The sequence below is a fragment of the Aotus nancymaae genome, unplaced genomic scaffold, assembly GCF_030222135.1.
Source record: "Aotus nancymaae isolate 86718 unplaced genomic scaffold, 86718_ANA_hifiasm-v0.15.2.pri h1tg000007l, whole genome shotgun sequence".
NCBI classification, from domain to species: domain Eukaryota; kingdom Metazoa; phylum Chordata; class Mammalia; order Primates; family Aotidae; genus Aotus; species Aotus nancymaae.
This window is the reverse complement of record NW_026988418.1, coordinates 64,073,636-64,093,317: the sequence shown is the minus strand read 5'-3', so window position 1 is coordinate 64,093,317 and position 19,682 is coordinate 64,073,636. Positions and strand designations below refer to the sequence as shown.

At 37.3% G+C, this 19,682-nt stretch overlaps 1 protein-coding gene across 6 annotated transcripts in view; it reads left to right on the top strand.

Annotated features, from left to right (window-relative positions):
* Positions 1-29: 29 nt before the first annotated feature.
* CEPT1 (choline/ethanolamine phosphotransferase 1) overlaps positions 30-19,682 on the top strand; it is a 46,981-nt gene continuing 27,328 nt past the window's right edge. Inside the window, exons 1-2 of one of the 6 annotated variants that reach the window (XM_012468127.3) lie at positions 30-114; positions 7,771-8,192. In XM_012468127.3, the coding sequence (XP_012323550.1) occupies positions 7,854-8,192 (339 nt within the window). In that variant the 5' untranslated portion in view covers positions 30-114; positions 7,771-7,853. The other 5 variants (XM_012468132.3, XM_012468130.3, XM_012468129.2 and 2 more) reach the window with 5 other exon arrangements.

The window sequence follows — 19,682 nt, the reverse complement described above, 5'->3', positions numbered from 1 at the left end:
CTGTCTCCCTTTACGGCAATCGCGAAAGTGTCGTGAACGCGCTGCTGCCGATCAGTCTCCCAGTCGGCTGGAGTCGGAGGCGTTATTTCTAGGGGTGTGCTTGTTGGGGTCGGGGTAAGGCTGCCGGTTGCGGTCACCGGGTGTGAAGGATTTGAAGGACGTTGTGGGGGCCACTTCCCCCAGGAGGAGTGGAGAGAGGACTGGATGCTCTGGGGCGGATCTTTAGGATGTGTATGGACTCGCGCGGGGCGAACGCCGTCCTTCTTCCTGGCGCAGGGTGGCCTCGCGCACGGGGTTGTGGGGAGGCGAGGGCGACTGCCCCCTTGCCCCTCTGTAGAGACGCTGAGGTGGCGGAGCGCCGGCTCCGGAGCCCGAGGGCCGTTGTGTGGGAGCCGAGGGTAGGGGTGGGAAGAACTGTGGCGGGCCAGCGCTGGGCGGGCCGAGGGGTAGGGGCGCTACCGGTGCAGAACGGACCTTGCCTGTCAGGTCCACACCCTCCTGCCCGAATGCTAGCAAGTGCACATACCGTGTGGCATCCTCTGCCGGGTTTGCCTCCCCTTAGAAATGTGGTGCTGATGTTTGTGGCTGGGCCTCACTTCTGGTCAGCAACTTTTCTAGAAATTTCAGCCTATATTGATAAGCTGTGAGATTGAGCTGGCGTTTATTTCAGCAGTATTCTTGGGAGGAGAAATAACCAGAAGAGTTGCTGGTGTTTGACAGTATTCCCAGAAACACTGCATGAATGGGATCTTTATATTTAGCCATATTTAACTCGTTTTCTTCAATTCAGTGCTTGGCATTTTGGTGTCATTTTTCCCATTTTGCATCATTAGTATTGAATATATAAGTTTGCGTGAAGTCTTTTAGTTCATCAGTAAATCCAGTATAATGGGCAAATTCATAGTTTTCTTTCAACGAATACTAGTGTTTTGTATGTGGGCCAAGAATAAAGATTCATTTCCTACTCCAACTAGTAGGAATATGTCCAATACATAGATGTTGAGTTGAACAACTTATAACACAAGTTAGACTTTGGTAAGGACATTTAGAGCATTACTAATTTAGAACCATTGCCATTTACATAAAATTCGAGTTGAGGTTCTAAAAGCATTTGGTCACATGTTCGTTTTATGCTGAGAAAAACTAGTTAAAGCCCCTTGCACAACTTGTTTTTCTTTTTCTTTTCTTTTCTTTTCTTTTTTTTGCATAACTAACAGCAGCTACACTACTTGTTTTTACAACACATCTGTTTAAGAAATAAATTAGATAAATCTGCCTTTATTAACACCAACCACATTTTATTGCACGGTCATTTTCTTTGTTTTCTAGCCTGCGAATTTGTTTTTTAAGCTGGCTAAAGGTACTGATGTTCTTTTTGCGGGTCATGCTGTGCTATTTTTTTAAGGGACTAGAAAAATCTATAAAATGCCAAGCTGTTGCTGATTTTTGTGTTGTATGTGTGTGTGTGCTTTTAAGGGGGAAGAAAGTTATTTCCTCTTTTAAGTAATGCAAGATTTCACTTCAGCAAAACGCTAGATCTACGTTGTGTTACACAGCCCTCTTTTTGCTTCTGAGTATGCTGAAAAAGCTTTTGTTTTTGTCAACTTGCTCTGTGTATCACTTGTTAAATAATGCTGAACTTAATCCTGTGATCCTATTAGTTTTCTTTTCTTTTTTTCTTCCTTTCTTTCCTTGTTCTTTATAATTTGCCCTTCCTTTCTGCTAGTGTAGCCATGACTATTTTTCTTTAGGTAGCCAATTACCCGTGAAAAGACTGTAAACATACTGCTGAATCAGTGCAGATCAAAACTTGGCGCCCTTAGACCTGGTAGGGATGGAAATTCTGGAATTTCACACAACAGGTTGGATATTGTGTAAGCTTACCCTGTGCACTGCTCAGCAGTTAGAGAGTTGTTTTTGTTTTTGTTTTTTAATGTGATATTTGTCAGACTTTCCCCATGCTGAAGTCCACACGGGAATAAGGTAGGCAGTATCCCATTATCCTCAGCTGATATAAACGAAGCTGTTTTGTATGATAGACATTTTTAGTAAAGGTATTAATTAAATATCTCTGATTATACTTTTGTACCTTTATTGGATTTTCCACGTAAATAGTTATGCTTGCACAAAGAAAATTTTTTGTCTGACCATATGTGTTCTCCTTTGGACTTACAAAACAGTTTGTTGACAGCATTCATAACTTAGCTGTTTATGAGACCCCGCCCTCCCCCTTTTGAGCTTCTTAAAGGTATGGAATGGTATATTTCAGTCTTTCCGTTTCCTCAGAGTCTAGAACAACTAAGTGTTCATTAAATACTAGATGAATAGTATTTGTTGATTGTTCATAAAGTACTAATTACCTACTAGCAGGGTGTGGTGGCAAATGCCCGTAATCGAAGCTACTCTGTAGCTGAAACACAAGAATCTCTTGAACCTAGGAAGAGGAGGTTGCAGCGAGCCGAGATCGTGCTACTGCACTCCAGCCTGGGCGATAGAGTGAGACCTTGTCTCAAAAAATTAAAATAAGTATTGATTATCTACTTAGTGCTAAGTATGGTATGAGCTTGTGGGAAAAGAATGTTAACAAGACAGGCTTTGCCTGTGTACTTGTAGAGTAGACAGAACAGTGTGGGGGAAAGACCAAAAAAAAAAAATCAAAAAAGTTCAAAGTGTGATAAGTGCTCTGAAGGGAGCAGAGCACTAGAGCCAGATTTTAACAGGTAGGGAAGTTTACTGATTACAAGTGAAAAGGCTACAATAGCTATAGGACTATGATGGTATTATGAACTGACTTGCAGCTTTACGGAATTTTCTACAGTTTAAAATATTCACTTTTACGATTATGATGTATGAAAACATATTCTCAGTTAACAAATAATTTTGGCTGTGTTCTAAACACGTTTCATTATAAGCACATCAGTTGCTCTCCATTACATCCAAGTAAAATCACAACTCTGCATAAATTCTTTAAACTTCATTTTATCCCATCCTCCCATCTGATTTACTCCTGTCCATCCATGGTGATCTCTCTTGTACCTGAGCAAGACAAACTCTTTACTGTCTCAGGGCATGTTCCATTTTCTGGGATTATTCTTCCTCCTGCTCTCCTGAAATGTCTGACTCCTTCTTTACCTCTGAGCTTGGTATAAAAGCTACTTCTTGAAGACTTCACCCTATTTAAAATGTATACCCCCAGCTGTTTTCTAGCTCAGCACTTTATTTTCCTCATTGTGCCTATCACAGTATATAATTTTATTTGCTTGTTTATAGTTTTTATTTTCCCACTGGTCATAGGAATTGGGATCATGTCTACCTCATTCACATCCTTCGTATGTTGGCTGAATGCATTTGAAACTTGTAATCTTGTAGTTTTCTCATAAAAACTATTGAGATTGGTGGCTTGGTTTCTAGGCTAGTCAGCAATCATTTTAATTTCCTACTTTTTTCTTTTTGTTACTTGTACTGTGGTAAGAAAAGGACATTTTCTGCTCATCCTTTTGGGCATAGGCCTGCCTGCATGTAAAAATTTCAGGTGGATAGAATAACTTTTGGGTTTTTTTGTTTGTTTGTTTTTGAGACACAGTTTTGCTCCGTTGCCCAGGCTGGAGTACAGTTGCGTGATCATGGCTCATTGCCGCCTCAAACCCCTGGGTTCAAGCAGTCCTCCCAACTCAGCCTCCCGAGTAGCTGAGACTACAGGCACAGGCCAGCATGCCAAGCTAATTTTTTTTTTTTTTTTTTTTTTGTATAGATGTGGTTTTGCCTTGTTTCCCAGGCTGATCTTAAACTCCTGAGCTCAGGTGATCCACCTGCCTCAGCCTCTCAAAGTGCTGGGATTACTGGCAATGAGCCACTGCTCCCGATGTAGAATAATTTTTTAATATTCTACCTCCTTTCCATATTCCTATCCCACATCCATATTTCCTTTCTTTCCCTGTTGTCCTGATCTTCCTACTGTAGCCACCTGCCCTATGTGGCTCCATATGCTTGCTTTTCATTTGCTAAAATTCAGAAATTTATATTTATTTTCTGTAATGGTTTTCATGGTCATAGTTCCTGGATCTCAGATGTGAAAGTAGGAAGAGTGGAGATGAGCCTGTGGCAGTGACTGCAACTTCTGTATCTATATTTATGTGTTGAAAGTAAAGTAGCCATCTGTAGGTCAGAGAATACATGTATCTGAATTTATATTTGCAGTGTTGTTGCTAATAGCTTCACAGATACAGTGTTGCTGCAGTGTTGGCAAAGAAAACCTTCAAAAACTCATTGCCTCTTTTCAGGTATGAATTTATTCAATGGCTAGAATAGATCTGGAAAGGTTTGATAAAATGTAGATTTTTATAAAAGAGAAATAGAACGTTAAAAAAAAATCTAGATCACAGAGGGGAAAAACTGGGAGGGAAAGTATCAGTTTATCAACTAGTCCTGCCAAATGCTCAAACTTAAAACCATTAGGATCAGTTGCTTATAGCTATTTAGTGCCAAAAACAGGCTAGCACTCATTTTTTTTTCTTTTTTTTTACAGTGAGAGGATGGAACCCTGTCAATCCCAATACAAATGGAATTGACTAGATTTTTAATTACCATTTCAAGTGGAATTCCATAAGAGCTGACTGTCACTTACCAAATAAAAATATATCATTGTTTGACTATAGAAAATTTGGCTATGATGAAGCTAAGTTTATTGGTGGTTAATGGTCTCTCATTTGATCTAAAGTGATCTTATCAGCAGTTATTTGATATTATATAAACATTACTTTAAAACAGTTTTAATGAGTAGCTTTGTGATACACTTGTGTGAAAGAATTCCTCAAAATATAAGGAATTAGCTTTGTTCTCCTTGATTTGAAATATTAATTTTTTTTTTTTTTTTTTGAGACAGAGTCTCGCTTGGGCTGAAGTGCGGTAGTGCAATCTCGGCTCACTGCAACTTCCGCCTCCTGGGGTCAAGCAATTCTTCTGCCTCAGCCTCCCGAGTAGCTGGGATTACAGGCACCTGCCACCGTGCCTGGCTAATTTTTATATTTTTAGTAGAGACGGGGTTTCACTATGTTGACCAGGCTGGTCTCGAACTCCTGACCTCATGTGATCCTCCCGTGTTGGCCTCCCAAAATGCTGGAATTACAGGTGTGAGCCACTGCACCTGGCAAAATATTAAATATTTTTATTTCAGGACACCTCAGTTGGTTAAATTGTGACACTGATGAGTCTCTTGAGATTTTTGAAAATTTATTTAAGGGCATTAACTTGACTATAATGACTGTTTTCTAAAGCAAATATTGAGGTATGTGATTGACAGAGGTTTTAGATGCCACCTTAGGTTATTAGTAACATTGAAATTTTGGAATTTGATATTTATGGGGATATAGGAAAAGAAGTCCTGGTCTGTATATGACACCAACGTTGTGTTCACATGTCCATACCAGGCTGTTGGCTGAGTGTCCCCTGCCCGGTACCTACTTGTCCATGTGGTAACTCATAAGCTGAGTCCCTACATTTCATGTTTTGTGGCATGTGACCCTGTGCCCCACTTCCCAAAATGCACATGAGGCTTGGGTTCACAGTCCTGTAGCCATGGCCCAGTCTCAGTTTAGTGCCTTCCCTTCTGGGCAGCAGGAGCACCATACTCCAGTCTACCACAGCTGCCTCTGGGCGTTGGCCTGGTTTCACTATGTTCCTGTGCTAAGTGCTGCCTCCCCTCCACCCCAGACAAAGTGGAACCTGCCACTCTAAGGACCACCCTGCAAAGGCAGAATAAACCGGATCCTGCCACAGCAAAAAAAATAAAAAAGGACAACCGAGCATGTTTTGGTAGTAGATCCATTGGCGAGATGTCCTAGACCCATACCATTTCTGGGAATTTCATCTTGCTTTCTGGATAGTTTCCAACCAGAAGATCAAAGCATACATATGCCACTAATCTTTTTTTTTTCTATTAAGATTCTTTTTCTTTTCTTTCTTTTATTTTTTAATCTTGTGGTCTCTGTTCCTCCTCCTACTCACTATGGTGGTTTTCTCACAAGGTTCTTTTTTTTCTTTTTTTGAAATGGGGTTCTTCTGTTGCCCAAGTTGAAGTGCAATGGCTCGATCTCAGCTCACCGCAACCTCTGCCTCCTGGGTTAAAGTGATTCTCCTGCCTCAGTCTCCTGAGTAGCTGAGATTACAGGCGTGTGCCACTACGCCCAGCTAATTTTGTATTTTTAGTAGAGACGGGGCTTCTCCATTTTCCTCAGGCTGGTCTCGAACTCTTGACCTCAGATGATCTGCCCACCTCGGCTTCCCAAAGTGTTGGGATTACAGGTGTCAGCCCCATGCCTGACTAAGAATAAAGAACTAAGGTTCTTTATTCAATTTTTTTTCTCTCCATGCTTAATCCCTTTGAGAACTTTTCTACTTTCTAGTTTTTAACTAGACTTTAGCTTTTAAGTTGATGACTTGAGCTTTTCATCTCTTACCAAAACTCCAGTTTTTTTATTTTGTCTAAAATGTCTCTACTTAAAACTTACGTGAATATATTTCTTTCCTACCCTCATCCCTAGTTCCACTTTCACCCCCTACACCCCAAAAGCCAAAATACAGCAAACCGATTTTCTTTCCCAACTTGCCCTTTTGAGAACAGTACCAGTATCTTTAGCTATTGACTCCTTTTTTTCTTCTGTTCCTTCACCTCTCATATCTCATCCCTAAGTACTGTCTGCTAATTCTTCCATCTAAATAGAAATAACTTCTAGATTTGACTGTCTTTCATATTTTCATTTTTACCATCCTACTATATAGTCCCTCACCACTTCAAACCGTTGAGATGACTGTACTTACTAATTTGCAATTGTTCTCACTATTTTCTCCATTCCAATTCATCTGGAAAATACTCTTGTATTTCCTCGTGCTACTTATTGTTATCTCTAATCTTTTCTAAATGCAATGCAAATACTTCAGGGATTAAACTCAAGGTCCTTTATCAGCAGTCATCACTTAACCCAGTTTTACTTTTTTTCCTTCTACTTCCTCATTTCATCAGGACTCTATGCTAATACATATATACTGTCTTCTTTTTTCATTATTGTTTATCTCCACTGAGAATACCATCTATATTCCTTTTAACCAATAAGAAGTTTTATCTTTTAGTTTAGTTTAAACAGAAACCCTGTGTTTGTTTGTATACCACTTACCAGCTGTGTGATTTGTACAAGTTAATTAACCTCACTGAGCCTTAGTTCATTTTTCTATAAAAATGGAGATAATTGATAGACCTTGCATTCTAGGGTGGTTATGAGGATTAAAGCAGTTAGTATATAAAAAGTGCTTAAGCTTTGTAATATGAAGGGCATGCCCAGTAATTTTAGCTGTTACCATTAAATAAAAACCTAGTTGAAGACTCATTTCATTCAAGTCATTCCTCTGATACCAATACTAATTTGCTAGCCTTGGGACCTCAGTTTTCGTGTATGTGTAATGATGAGGTGATTTCTAACATTTGTTGCATTATACAACTGAAAGCAGTGTGAGAGAGAAAAAGAATATGAGCTTCAAAGTCAGACAAACTATCAGATAATAGGAAGCATACTATTATTAAAGTCTCTTACTATTTTTTGCTTAAAGTTGAGGTTATACACTTTCAGTGAGAACCGGAACCAAAATCAGGTTCCTAGTTTTCTGGTCCTGTTTGATACTTACTACTTTATTGACAATTTGATTTTTTGTTTCCTAATTTGGTGATGTTGGCATAAGATATAAATAGTGGCTGACAAGTGTATCCTTTTTTTTTTTTAGGTAAGCACCAGCTACAAAAGTCTACAAAAGAAGGTAAATTACTGTCTTTAAATATATATTAAAAAAGAAAAAACACAAGATCCATGAGTGGGCATCGATCAACAAGGAAAAGGTGTGGAGATTCTCACCCGGAGTCCCCAGTGGGCTTCGGGCATATGAGTACTACAGGATGTGTATTAAATAAATTGTTTCAGTTACCAACACCACCATTGTCAAGACACCAGCTAAAGCGGCTAGAAGAACACAGATATCAAAGTGCTGGACGGTCCCTGCTTGAGCCCTTAATGCAGGGTTATTGGGAATGGCTAGTTAGAAGAGTTCCCTCCTGGATTGCCCCAAATCTCATCACCATCATTGGACTGTCAATAAACATCTGTACAACTATTTTATTAGTCTTCTACTGCCCTACAGCTACAGAGCAGGTAAGAGTTTCTTAACAGATTTCAACATTTGCTGTATACCAAAAACATTGTAATTGGGATCTTGGGGTCATTTTAACTAAAGATAAAATAATCTGACCGCTATCTGTCAACTATATTAAAATAACACACACTGTGGTAAAGCTTGTAAGTACAACCTACACATTGTTGCTTATTAGAAACCAGAAGCCAAGGGTAAACTCTGATCCTAGTAGGTAAATTAATGTTAACAGAGTTTAAAATGTTCCTTTTAAAACTAAATCTGAGTTTTTTTATAAAAAGGTTTTGTGTTTTTTTAAATGGTAAGGTCTTAGTAAAAAAAAAAATCAGCGAGAAGTCTTGGTATTTAGTATGGCAAGACTGTAAACTAACCTTATCAAAACTTTTTTTTCCATTCTAGTAAGAATTGTTCAATTTCCCTTCTCTCTTCTGTAAGCATGTATGCCTAATAGACTTCAGGTATACGACTTATTATTCTAACAATTGTGGCAAAGGAAGTGTAAGAAAAAGTCAATATAATGTATTTTCTATTCCATATCCTGCTCTGCCTACCATTAAGAAAGGATACCTGCTATTACTTACAAAGATTCTCTCACATAGGCCTTCTCAGATCCAAGCTTCTCTTCTACTGTTACATTCTATTACCCTCTGTACCCATTAATTGAAACCAAAACTAGAACTCTATCGGAATGGATAAATTGATATTTCTTTGGTTTAAAAATTTCCTTACCAAAACATGAACTAAGCTAGTTATGTAAATGAGAGAATCGTAAGCATTTGTTTTGCCTGTATTAGTTAGACTGATCAGTTTCTGGTAATTCAAGAAAATAGAAGATAATTCTCAACCAAACATGTCACAGTGACTGAGCTAAATGAGATGGTAATGGCTACAACATTCCTTGTTTTAAGCTTGAAGTAATTTTTTTTTTTTAAATAATCTCGGATTATTTGTCCTTTGAGATAATATTACCACCATTCAACCCTGTATTTTTCTTTTTTCATCAATTTGTCTGTTTCCATAGGTAGTGCTTAAAGTGAATGGCTATTGAAGGTCACAGTTACCCATAGAATATGTATGTGATTTCTGTCTTTCTCTAGGTGTTCATTTCTCGTCACCCTTAATTCTCTCTTTTTTTTTTTTTTTTTTTTTTTTTTTTGAGGCAGGATCTCACTCTGTTGCCCAGACTGGAGTACAGTGGCGCTGACTCAGCTCACTGCAACCTCTGCCTCCTGGGTTCAAGCGATTCTCCTGCCTCTGGGATTACAGGCGCTCACCACCACACCCGGCTAATTTTTTAATTTGTAGTAGAGGGTTTCACCATGTTGGCCAGGCTGTTCTTGAACTCCTGACCTCAGGTGATCCGCCTGCCTTGGCCTCCCAAATTACGGGGATTACAGGCGTGAGCCACCATGCCTGGCTCCCATTATCTTTTTAACTCTCTTCCTATTGCTCAGTTAGGATACTTAAAAAACAAAAAGCAGTACTTTACTTAAATGTGTCCTTGGATTCTTTATCACATATCCTTTAAATTGTTTCATTTGGGGCTTATCTGAGAATTTGATTGCCACTCCCAGTGGAGTTTGGTCCAAATCGCACAAATTGTTAGAGATACAGTAGAACAACAGGAAGGTGGGTTGATTCCAGTGGAGGACCTCCAGTACTAGTTCTAGGATGGGAATCAAGGAGTGAGAATATACCAGGTAATGTATTCCCCTATAATACTTTTTCTGGGCCTCTGTTCTTAAGTGATTTGAAATTATAGGAATAACCCAAGAATTATGTTGGAAACGGGTTTATATCATTGGGAAAAATCCACACCAAGACAATGGATAACTCAGCAAGATTAGTTTACTTCCTGCAGGAAGGGTGCAGTTCACCGGCAGTCTTACCACAAGAGCACACCTGAACGAGGGAGACAGGGGAATTTATAACTTTCATAACCTGACACAATTACTGCTGTGTCCAGTTTCTGTTGGCCAGAACAGGACCTCACATTCTATGCTTGACCTGATTGGCTAAAAAATTGGAAATTTCCTGAATAGATAAGGAGAAAGAAGATGAGGAAGAAAAGAAGCTAGTCAGAAGGTCAGGAAGGTTTCCAAATAAAGAATAGCATGCACTAGGTTTTGGAGCTTGCCCAGTTTTGTTCAGACATGCCAGAGCAAATCAAGGTAGCTGATTTAGAGAATGTATATACATAGGTATATGTTTATGCTAATAGCAGATGATGGCCATAGAGAGAGAGATCGTAACTCCTTGTAATGTAGTCTAAGATATAAACTTTGATCTTTCCCATCTCTCACAAATGAGTTAAACCTTTAGGGAGACTTCCAGAATGGAAGCTATTCTTTTCACTAGTTGTGATGGTTCAGAATTGCTGCTAGGAGGAATCAAGGCAGAGTATGAGCTGCTGATTGTTGCTCTGCAAGGGAAGGTAGTGGCCTATGATAGAGATGCCTAGGTACATTTTTAGCTACAAGGTAGCTATCCTTGTTAGGCTCAAAGCAGAATGCATTTAAATAGGTCTTGGTTGTCTTCTATGACAAGCTGTTATTATCTCTGTGATCTTCAGTAAGATATGTAAATTCTCTAAGTCACCTTCTTTAAATCTTATTTTGTGGTATGAGGATCATACATTCAGGGTACCTAGCATATAATGTTCAAAACAGTAGATGGTTATTGTTTCATTGGCCAAAAAGATTAGGTGTATAATAATCTCTTCTTACACAGCACCCTTCCCATTTGTGATTTCCTCTAATAATACATGATATATCAAGTTACAAATTCATCTAAGTCCTTATTTCTTTTGTATTTTTCTTTATCATCATGTTAAGAGAATTCCATAAATTTTATCACCCAGGGAAATTCTCTTTCATTATATCTCTAATTCTTTTGGGTTTTATGCCAGTGGATGATGATTAAGTTTCATGTCTACATGTATAGTATTGTGAACTTACCATATATTTTTTATGTTACTAATTTTTTTTGAATGGGTTAGAGTTTCAGATACCAATCTTTTGGTAGAAAGGAAAGTAATTATTATAATAGTTTAAGCTCAGTTTGTTTCTTTTCTTAGAAAAAGCAATCTTTTTAGTAGATACGAAAATATGTTAGTCTTTATTTTTCACATTCTTAGGGTAGAAATGTAGACTTCTTTCTTTTTATATGGAGAGCCAAAATTTCCCCTTGATCTGTTTGTTCATAAGTATTTAAAACTTCATTAGCTAGTAGCTTTAATTTTATTATCATAAATTAATTTGGAATTTGTCTTGCAACTTGATATATGTTAATATGCTTGTGTTCACCTTGCCACTGTCCACATAAAAAGTCAAACTCTGTAAAATATATGAAGAGCCATATTATTCTGAGCCAAATATGCGTTATGAGTGACCTGAGAACACATGGCCAAGGTAGTCGGGGCACAGCTTAGTTTTTTAATTTTTTTTATTTTTGAGACGGAGTCTTGCTCTGTTGCCAGGCTGGAGTGCAGTGGTGCAATCTTGACTTACTGCAGCCTCCGCTTCCTGGTACAGGACTACAGGAGTGCGCCACCATGCCCAGCTAATTTTTGTATTTTTAGTAGAGATGGGTTTCACCATGTTGGCCAGGATGGTCTCAATCTCTTGACCTGGTGATCCGCCCACCTCAGCCTCCCAAAGTCCTGGAATTACAGGCATGCACCACTGTACCCAGCCAACTTGGTTTTATGTATTTGAGAGGGGCATGAGACATTAATCAAATACCTTTATGAAGTACATTGGTTTGGTCCAGAAAGGCAGGACAACTCAAAGTGGGAGGACTTCCAGGCTGTAGTTGAATTTAAACATTTTCTGTTTGAGTTTATCTTAAAGACCTGGGCTTGATAGAATGTTCAAATTAAGATAGATTGTGGAGACCAAAGTTCTTTTGAAGTTTTACAGTAGTTGCCCTTAGAGACAATAGATGACAAACGTTTCCCTTTCAGGTCTTAGTCAGTCTCTTTAAGATTGGGAAGGTCTGGAAGAAAACGATCTAGCTATGTTAAGACATGTAAGACAGATAAAAGAAGTTGATGTTAACCTGTATTTTACCCATGAAAGCCAGAAATGAGCTAGGCCGTTACCAAAAAGAGTTCTGTCAAATTTCAATATAACTTTTTGAAAAATTATGAGTTGTTTAAATGCTCATTTGTTTTTGTTTTTATATTGCTAGTTTTAATGCTTTTGATTCAACTCACTAAAAAACAACTTGTTAGATTTTTTTTTTAGCATAAAAAGTGAAAAGAAAGTTGAAGTGGCACATTGCCCATAATTTTACTGCCCAGTTAACTTATATTGACATTGAAAAGTGAAGGGGAAAAAAAATACATAGTTAGAAAAATTCAAAGAGTAGCATAAAACAAAAGGTAAAATTTTCCCTTTTTTATCTGCCTTGCCTTCCTACCCCTCACCCCAACCCCTCTTCTCAAATGTAATAACAGTACTTTTCTGTGACAAATCACATCCTGAATTTTATTGAAAAGAAAAAGCAACATGCAGAACACACAGTACACCATTTAGAAATTGTTTAAAATACACAAAATAAGCCTTTACTTAGGATTGTGTGTGTGTGTATATATATATATATATATATGTGCAATCAAATCTAAAAGTAAACATGGGACTAACAAAGACTAAATTCAGGTTAGTGGGTACTTTCAGGGGGAGATTGGATGATGGATTGGAGAGAGCTGTTCATGGAGCTTCAATTATGTTTTCTAAGCTAAGTTTGTCAAGGGTGTTCATCATATTTTTAAAACTTTTTGTATGTTTTAAAGAGTAATAAAATTCATATGTGTACCTGCCCATATATATGCCTGCCAAAATCTTAGGAGTGGTTTCTTTTTCCTTTTAGTTGACACATAATAATCACACACACACACACACACACACACACACACACACACGGGATACAGTGTGATATTTTATAACACATATACAATGTATAATGATCAAATAAGGGTAATTATATCTGTCACCTCAAACATTTATTTCTTTGTGCTAACATTCCAGATCCTCTCTGCTAGCTTTTTGAAAATATGCAATAAATTATTGTTAGCTGTATTCAGCCTACATTGCTGTAGAACACTGGAACTTATTCCTCCTACTTCGCTGTAACTTTGCATCTGTTAAACAACCTGTCCCTATCCTCTCCTCCTCTTTACCCGTCCTAGCCTCTTGTAATCACAATTCTTCTCTCTACTTCTATGAGCATTTTTTTTTTAAGCTCCTGCAGATGTGCCTGATTTATTTCACTTAACATGATGTCTTCCAGGCTCATCCATTTTGCTGGGAATAACAGGATTTCATTTTTCTTTATGGCTGAATAGTATTCCATTATGTATGTATACTACATTCTTTATTCATTCCTTTGTTAATAGATGTTTGATTCCATATCTTGGTTATTATTATTAGTGCCGTTATAAACATGGGGGGTGCAGATGTCTCTTTGATATACTGATTACCTTTCCTTTGGATCAATACTCAGTAGTAAGATTGCTGGATCATGTGGTAATTCTTAGTGTCTTGAGAAATCTCCATGTTATTCTCCATAGTGTCTATTAATTTACATTCTCACCATCAGTGTATAAGAAAGAGCTCCCCTTTCTCTGAATCCTTACCAGCATCTGTTAATTTTCTCTTTTTATAGTAACCTTTGTAACTGGAGTAAGACAAATATCTCATCGAAGTTTCGATTTGCATCTCCCTGATGATTAATGATGATTAATGATGATTAATGATGCTGAGCATTTTTTCATGTATTTTTTGGCATTTGTATGTCTTTTTTGAGAAATATCTGTTCAGATCGTTTTCTCATTTTTTGATTGGATGATTATATTTTTTGCTGTTGAGTTCTTTATATATTCTAGATAATATTCTTTGCCAGATGTATAATTTACAAGTGCTTATTCTCATTCTAGAGGTTCACTCTTCACTCTGTTGATATGGAGAGGGTTTTTAGTTTGTTATAGTCTCGTTTGTCTACTTTAGGTTTTGTTTTTGTTTTTGTTTTTGTTTTTGAGACAGAGTTTATCTCTTGTTGCCCAGGCTGGAATACAATGATCTCAGCTTACTGCAACCTCCACCTCCCAGGTTCAAGTGATTCTCCTGCCTCAACCTCCCGAGTAGCTGGGATTACAGGCATATACCACCACACCCGGATAATTTTGTATTTTTAGTAGAGATGGGGTTGGTCAGGCTGGTCTTGAACTCCTGATCTCAGGTGATCTACCTGCCTTGGCCTTCCAAAGTGCTGGGATGACAGGTGTGAGCCACTGCACCCTGCCATGTCTATTTTAGTTTTTCTTGCCTGTGCTTTTGAGATCTTAGCCATAAAATCTTTGCCTAGACCAATGTCCTAAAGCATTTCCCCTGTGTTTTTCTAGTGGTTTTGTACTACTAGTTCTTACATTTATGCCTTCAATCCATTTGTAGTTGATTTTTGAATATAGTGAGAGATAGGGTCTAGTTTCATTTTTCTGCATATGGATGTTCAATTTTCCCAGCACCATTTATTTATCCTTTCTCCATTGTATGTTCTTGGAATCTTTGTCAAAAATCAGTTGGCTGTAAATACATAGATTTATTTCTGGGTTCTCATTCCTTTGGGTCTGTATGTCTGTTTATACCAATACCATACTGTTTTGGTCACTATAGATTTTTAGCGTATTTTGAAGTCAGGTAATGTGATCCCTCCAGCTTTGTTCTTTTGCTCAAGATTGCTTTGGCTATTCTAGAGTTTTTGTGATTCCATATGCATTTTAGGATTTTTTTTTTCCTATTTCTGTGAAGAATGTCATTGATATTTTGATAGGGACTACACTGAATCTGTCAATTGCTTTGGGTAGTATAGCCATTTTGACAATATTAATTCATGGGCATAAGATGTCTTTTTTGTGTGTATGTCCTCTTCAGTTTCTTTCATTAGTGCTTTGCAGTTTTCATCGTAGAGATCTTTCAACTCCTTGGTTAAATTTATTCCTAAGTATTTTATTTTATTTTATTTTATTTAACTGTTGTTAATGGGATTGCCTTCTTGATTTTTTTTCCAGCTAGTTTGTTATTGGTGTATAGAAATGCTACTGATTTTTGGTATGTTCATTTTGTGTCTTGCAACTTTACATTTACAATTGCAACTTTGAATTTAACAGTTTTATCAGTTTTTTGATGCAGTCTTTAAGTTTTCCCACATAAAAGTTCATATCATCTGCAAAGAGGGACAGTTTCACTTCCTCTTTGCTAATGTGAATGCCCTTTGTTTCTTTCTCTTGCTTAATTACTCTGGCTGGGACTTCCAGTACTATGTTGAGTGCGGAAAGTGGACATCCTTGTCTTGTTCTACTTCTTAGAGGAAAAGCTTTCACCATTTCCCCATTCAGTATGATGTTAGCTGTTGATATGTCATATACAGTCCTTGTTGTGTTGAGGTATGTTTCTTGTATTTATAATTTACGATTTTATCTTGAAGAGATGTTGAATTTTATCAGATGCTTTTTCTGAGCCTATTGAGATGATCATAGGATCTTAGTTCTTCATTCTGTTGATGTGATGTGTCACATTTATTGATTTGCATATGTTGGACCATCCTTGCATCCCTGAATTAAATCCTACTTCATCATGGTGAATGATCTTTTTAATGTGCTGTTGAATTTGGTTTGCTAGTAGTTTCTTGAGGATTTTTGTATCTGTGTTCCTCAGTAATACTGGCTTGTATTTTCTTCTTTTATTGCATCCTTGTCCGGTTTTGATATCAGGGTAATGCTGGTTTTGTAGAATGAATTAGGAAGAATTTTCTCTTCAATATTTTGGAATAATTTCAGAAGAATTGGTGTAATTCTTTAAAAGTTTGGTAGAATTGAGCAGTAAAGGCATTCAGTCCTGGGTGTTTCTTTATTGGAAAACTTTTTTTTTGGGAGGGGGTAGTATTGTCCCTGCATTTTCTTTTTCTTTCTTTTTTTTTTTTTTTTTTACTGCATTTTAGGTTTTGGGGTACATGTGAAGAACATGCAAGATTGTTGCATGGGTGCATACGTGGCAGTGTGATTTGCTGCCTTCCTCCCCTTCACCTATATCTGGCATTTCTCCCCATGCTATCTCACCCCAACTCCCCACCCCCCGCTGTCCCTCCCCTATTTCCCCACAACAGACCCCAGTGTGTAGTACTCCCCTGCCTGTGTCCATGTGTTCTCATTGTTCAACACCTACCTATGAGTGAGAACATGCGGTGTTTGATTTTGTGTTCTTGTGTCAGTTTGCTGAGAATGATGGTTTCCAGGTTCATCCATGTCCCTACAAAGGACATGAACTCATTGTTTTTGATGGCTGCATAATATTCCATCGTATATATGTGCCACATTTTCCTTGTCCAGTCTATCATTGATGGGCATTTGGGTTGGTTCCAGGTCTTTGCTATTGTAAACTGTGCTGCAATGAACATTCGTGTGCATGTGTCCTTATAGTAGAACGATTTATAATCCTTTGGATATATACCCAGTAATGGGATTGCTGGGTCAAATGGAATTTCTATTTCTATGTCCTTGAGGAATCGCCACACTGTCTTCCACAATGTTTGAACTAATTTACACTCCCACCAACAGTGTAAAAGTGTTCCTATTTCTCCACATCCTCTCCAGCATCTGTTGTCTCTAGATTTTTTAATGATCGCCATTCTAACTGGAGTGAGATGGTATCTCGATCTAGTTTTGATTTGCATTTCTCTAATGACAGGTGATGATGAGCATTTTTTCATATGTTTGTTGGCCTCATGTATATCTTCTTTTGTAAAGTATCTGTTCATATCCTTCGTCCACTTTTGAATGGGCTTGTTTGTTTTGGAAAATTTTTTAATACTTATTCATTGTTGTTATTTGTTGTTAGTCTGTTCGAGTTTTCTATTTCTTTTTGGTTCAATCTTCATAGGTTATACATGTCTAAAAGTGTATCTACTTTCTCTAGGTTTTCCAGTTTGTTGGCATATAGTTGTTCATGGTAGCCTCTTATGATCTGTTCTATTTCAGTGGTATCAGTTGTAATGTCTCTTTTTTTTGTCTCTAATTTTATTTATTTGGGTCTTCTCTCTTTTTTCGTGGTTAATCCTAGCTAATAGTTTGTCAATTTTATTTATCCTTTCAAAAAACCAACTTTTCATTCTGTTGACCTTTCATGTATGTGTGTGTGTGTGTGTATGTATATATACACACAACGTATATATGACGTGTGTCATATGTATATGTACATATACATGACATACATTCATGTAGATATATACACACATACACATATGTGTGTATGTATATATAGTCTATTTCATTTAGCTGTGATCTTTATTCTACTAATTTTGGGTTTGATTTGTTCTTGCTTTTCTGGTTCTTCGAGGTGGATTGTTACATTGTTTATTTGAAATCTTTCTACTTATTTGATGTGGTCATTTATTTTGCTTTATTCTTCCCTCTTAGTACTTTTGCTGTATCGCATAGGTTTTGGTATTTGGTGTTTCTGTTTTAATTTTTTTCAAAAAATTTTTGACTTCTTAATTCAGATTCATTTGTCATTCAGGAGCCTGTTGGTTAATTTTCATGTATTTGTACAGTTTGCAAAGTTCCTCTCGTTATTGATTTCTAGTTTTATTCCACTGTAGTCTCAGAAGATGCTTGAAATTAAATGACCCCAACACAAATATTTAAAAATTTGTTGAGACTTGTTTTGTGGCCTCACACGTGGTTTATCCTGGAGACTGTTCCATGTGCTGATGAGAAGAATGTGTATTCTGCAGCTATGGAATGAAATGTTCTGTAAATGTCTGTTAGGCCCATTTGGTCTATAGTGCAGTCTGAGTTCAATGTTACTTTGTTGGTTTTCTGTTTAAATCAGGACTGTCCAGTCTTTTGGCTTCCCTGGGCCACATTGGAAGAAGAAGAATTGTCTTACACCATACATAAAACACTAACGATAGCTGATGAGCAGGGGGAAAAAAAAACATTTACAAGTTTGTGTTGGGCTGCATTCAAAGCTGTCCTTGGCTGCGTGCAGCCACGTGCCACAGCTTGGGCAAACTTAGTTTAGATGATCTGTCCAATGCTGAAAGTGGGGTAACATTTAATAGTTTTTTTGATGTATCCTCCCAGAAAAAAAAAAAAAATTACTCTTGCACTAGCATGTGTATGTGTTTGTATGTATGTAAAGTCTTCAGTTCTGTTTCAAAAGTTAAGTAAAACCATGTGTTTCTTGGAATTTTTTTTACCTGAGTTGACTCATGTAACATCTCTGCAAGATTTTACAAGTTGGTTAATTGCTACATTGTGGTAAGATTATTTGTTTATGCCAGTTCTTCCCCATACATTTATCAGGGCATAATGAGTTCCTCACTGATGCGTGAGTTCCTTCATTCATTCAGTATCTTCCCCATGGTCTTATTGCAACTGGGATTATATTTATTCTTGAGTTAGAAGGCTTTCTTCTTAAAATACCTCTGAGAAGTATGAAATAATATGTACAGAGAAGAAGTATATAACTATTAGCGTATCATTGTGCAGATTCACATGAAGAAAGGAAAATCCAAAGACAAGAAAACTTTTTATGTCTGTGATTGTTTTACTGTTTCCTAAGATTGTGTGTATACTAGTTATCTTTGTTCCAGAGCAACACTTTGCCCCATTAAAATCTTAAGCTTAGAACCCAAGAAGTCCCTAGATTTCTTGTCCCCTAAGGCAGAGATATTTGGCAGAATTTTCTGTGATGATGGGCATGTTCTATGTCTGTGGGGTCCAGTATAGTAGCCATAGCCACATATGGCTATTGAGCATTCAAAATGTACCAAGTGTAACTGAGGAACTGAATTTTAAATTTTATTTAACATTAATTTCAAATAGTCACAGGTGACTGATGGCTACTGTACAAGACACACAGCTCTAGAGAGTTACTGGATTCCTTTAGGAGCAAGAAGCGGTTGACCCAAAGTACAGAAGACAGAGTTCTTAGTCATACAGGATTAATTACTCAGTTCAGTGTGCTTGCATGTAAAGTATGGGTACATAACCACATTTATTGCTTTCAGTAACTCTGGCTTAGCAGAAGTGCTTACTAGGTCCTTTGAATTATCTCAGTGTCTTAAAATACGAAACTCAAAAAAGGTTTATGAAAAGATTCTTACCTTTTAATAACTGGTACTAAATAGATCTCTTATCAGAGAGAAACTCCTTTGCAGTACAGAATATACTGAATGTTATTTGCACCTCTGAGTGTTTAGTATTCACAGCATAACTTAATAACCAATATACATTAAAATACCTTGTGATTATAAATTATTTTTTATAGCCTGGACAGGGGAAAATAATGAAAAGTGATACAAAATACTCTTCTACATTCTTAAGGATAAATCAAATAGGAGTGCTCCTTTTAAAATATGCAACATTTAAATTAAATAGCAGGCCGGATGCAGTGGTTCACACCTATAATCCCAACACTTTGGGAGACGGA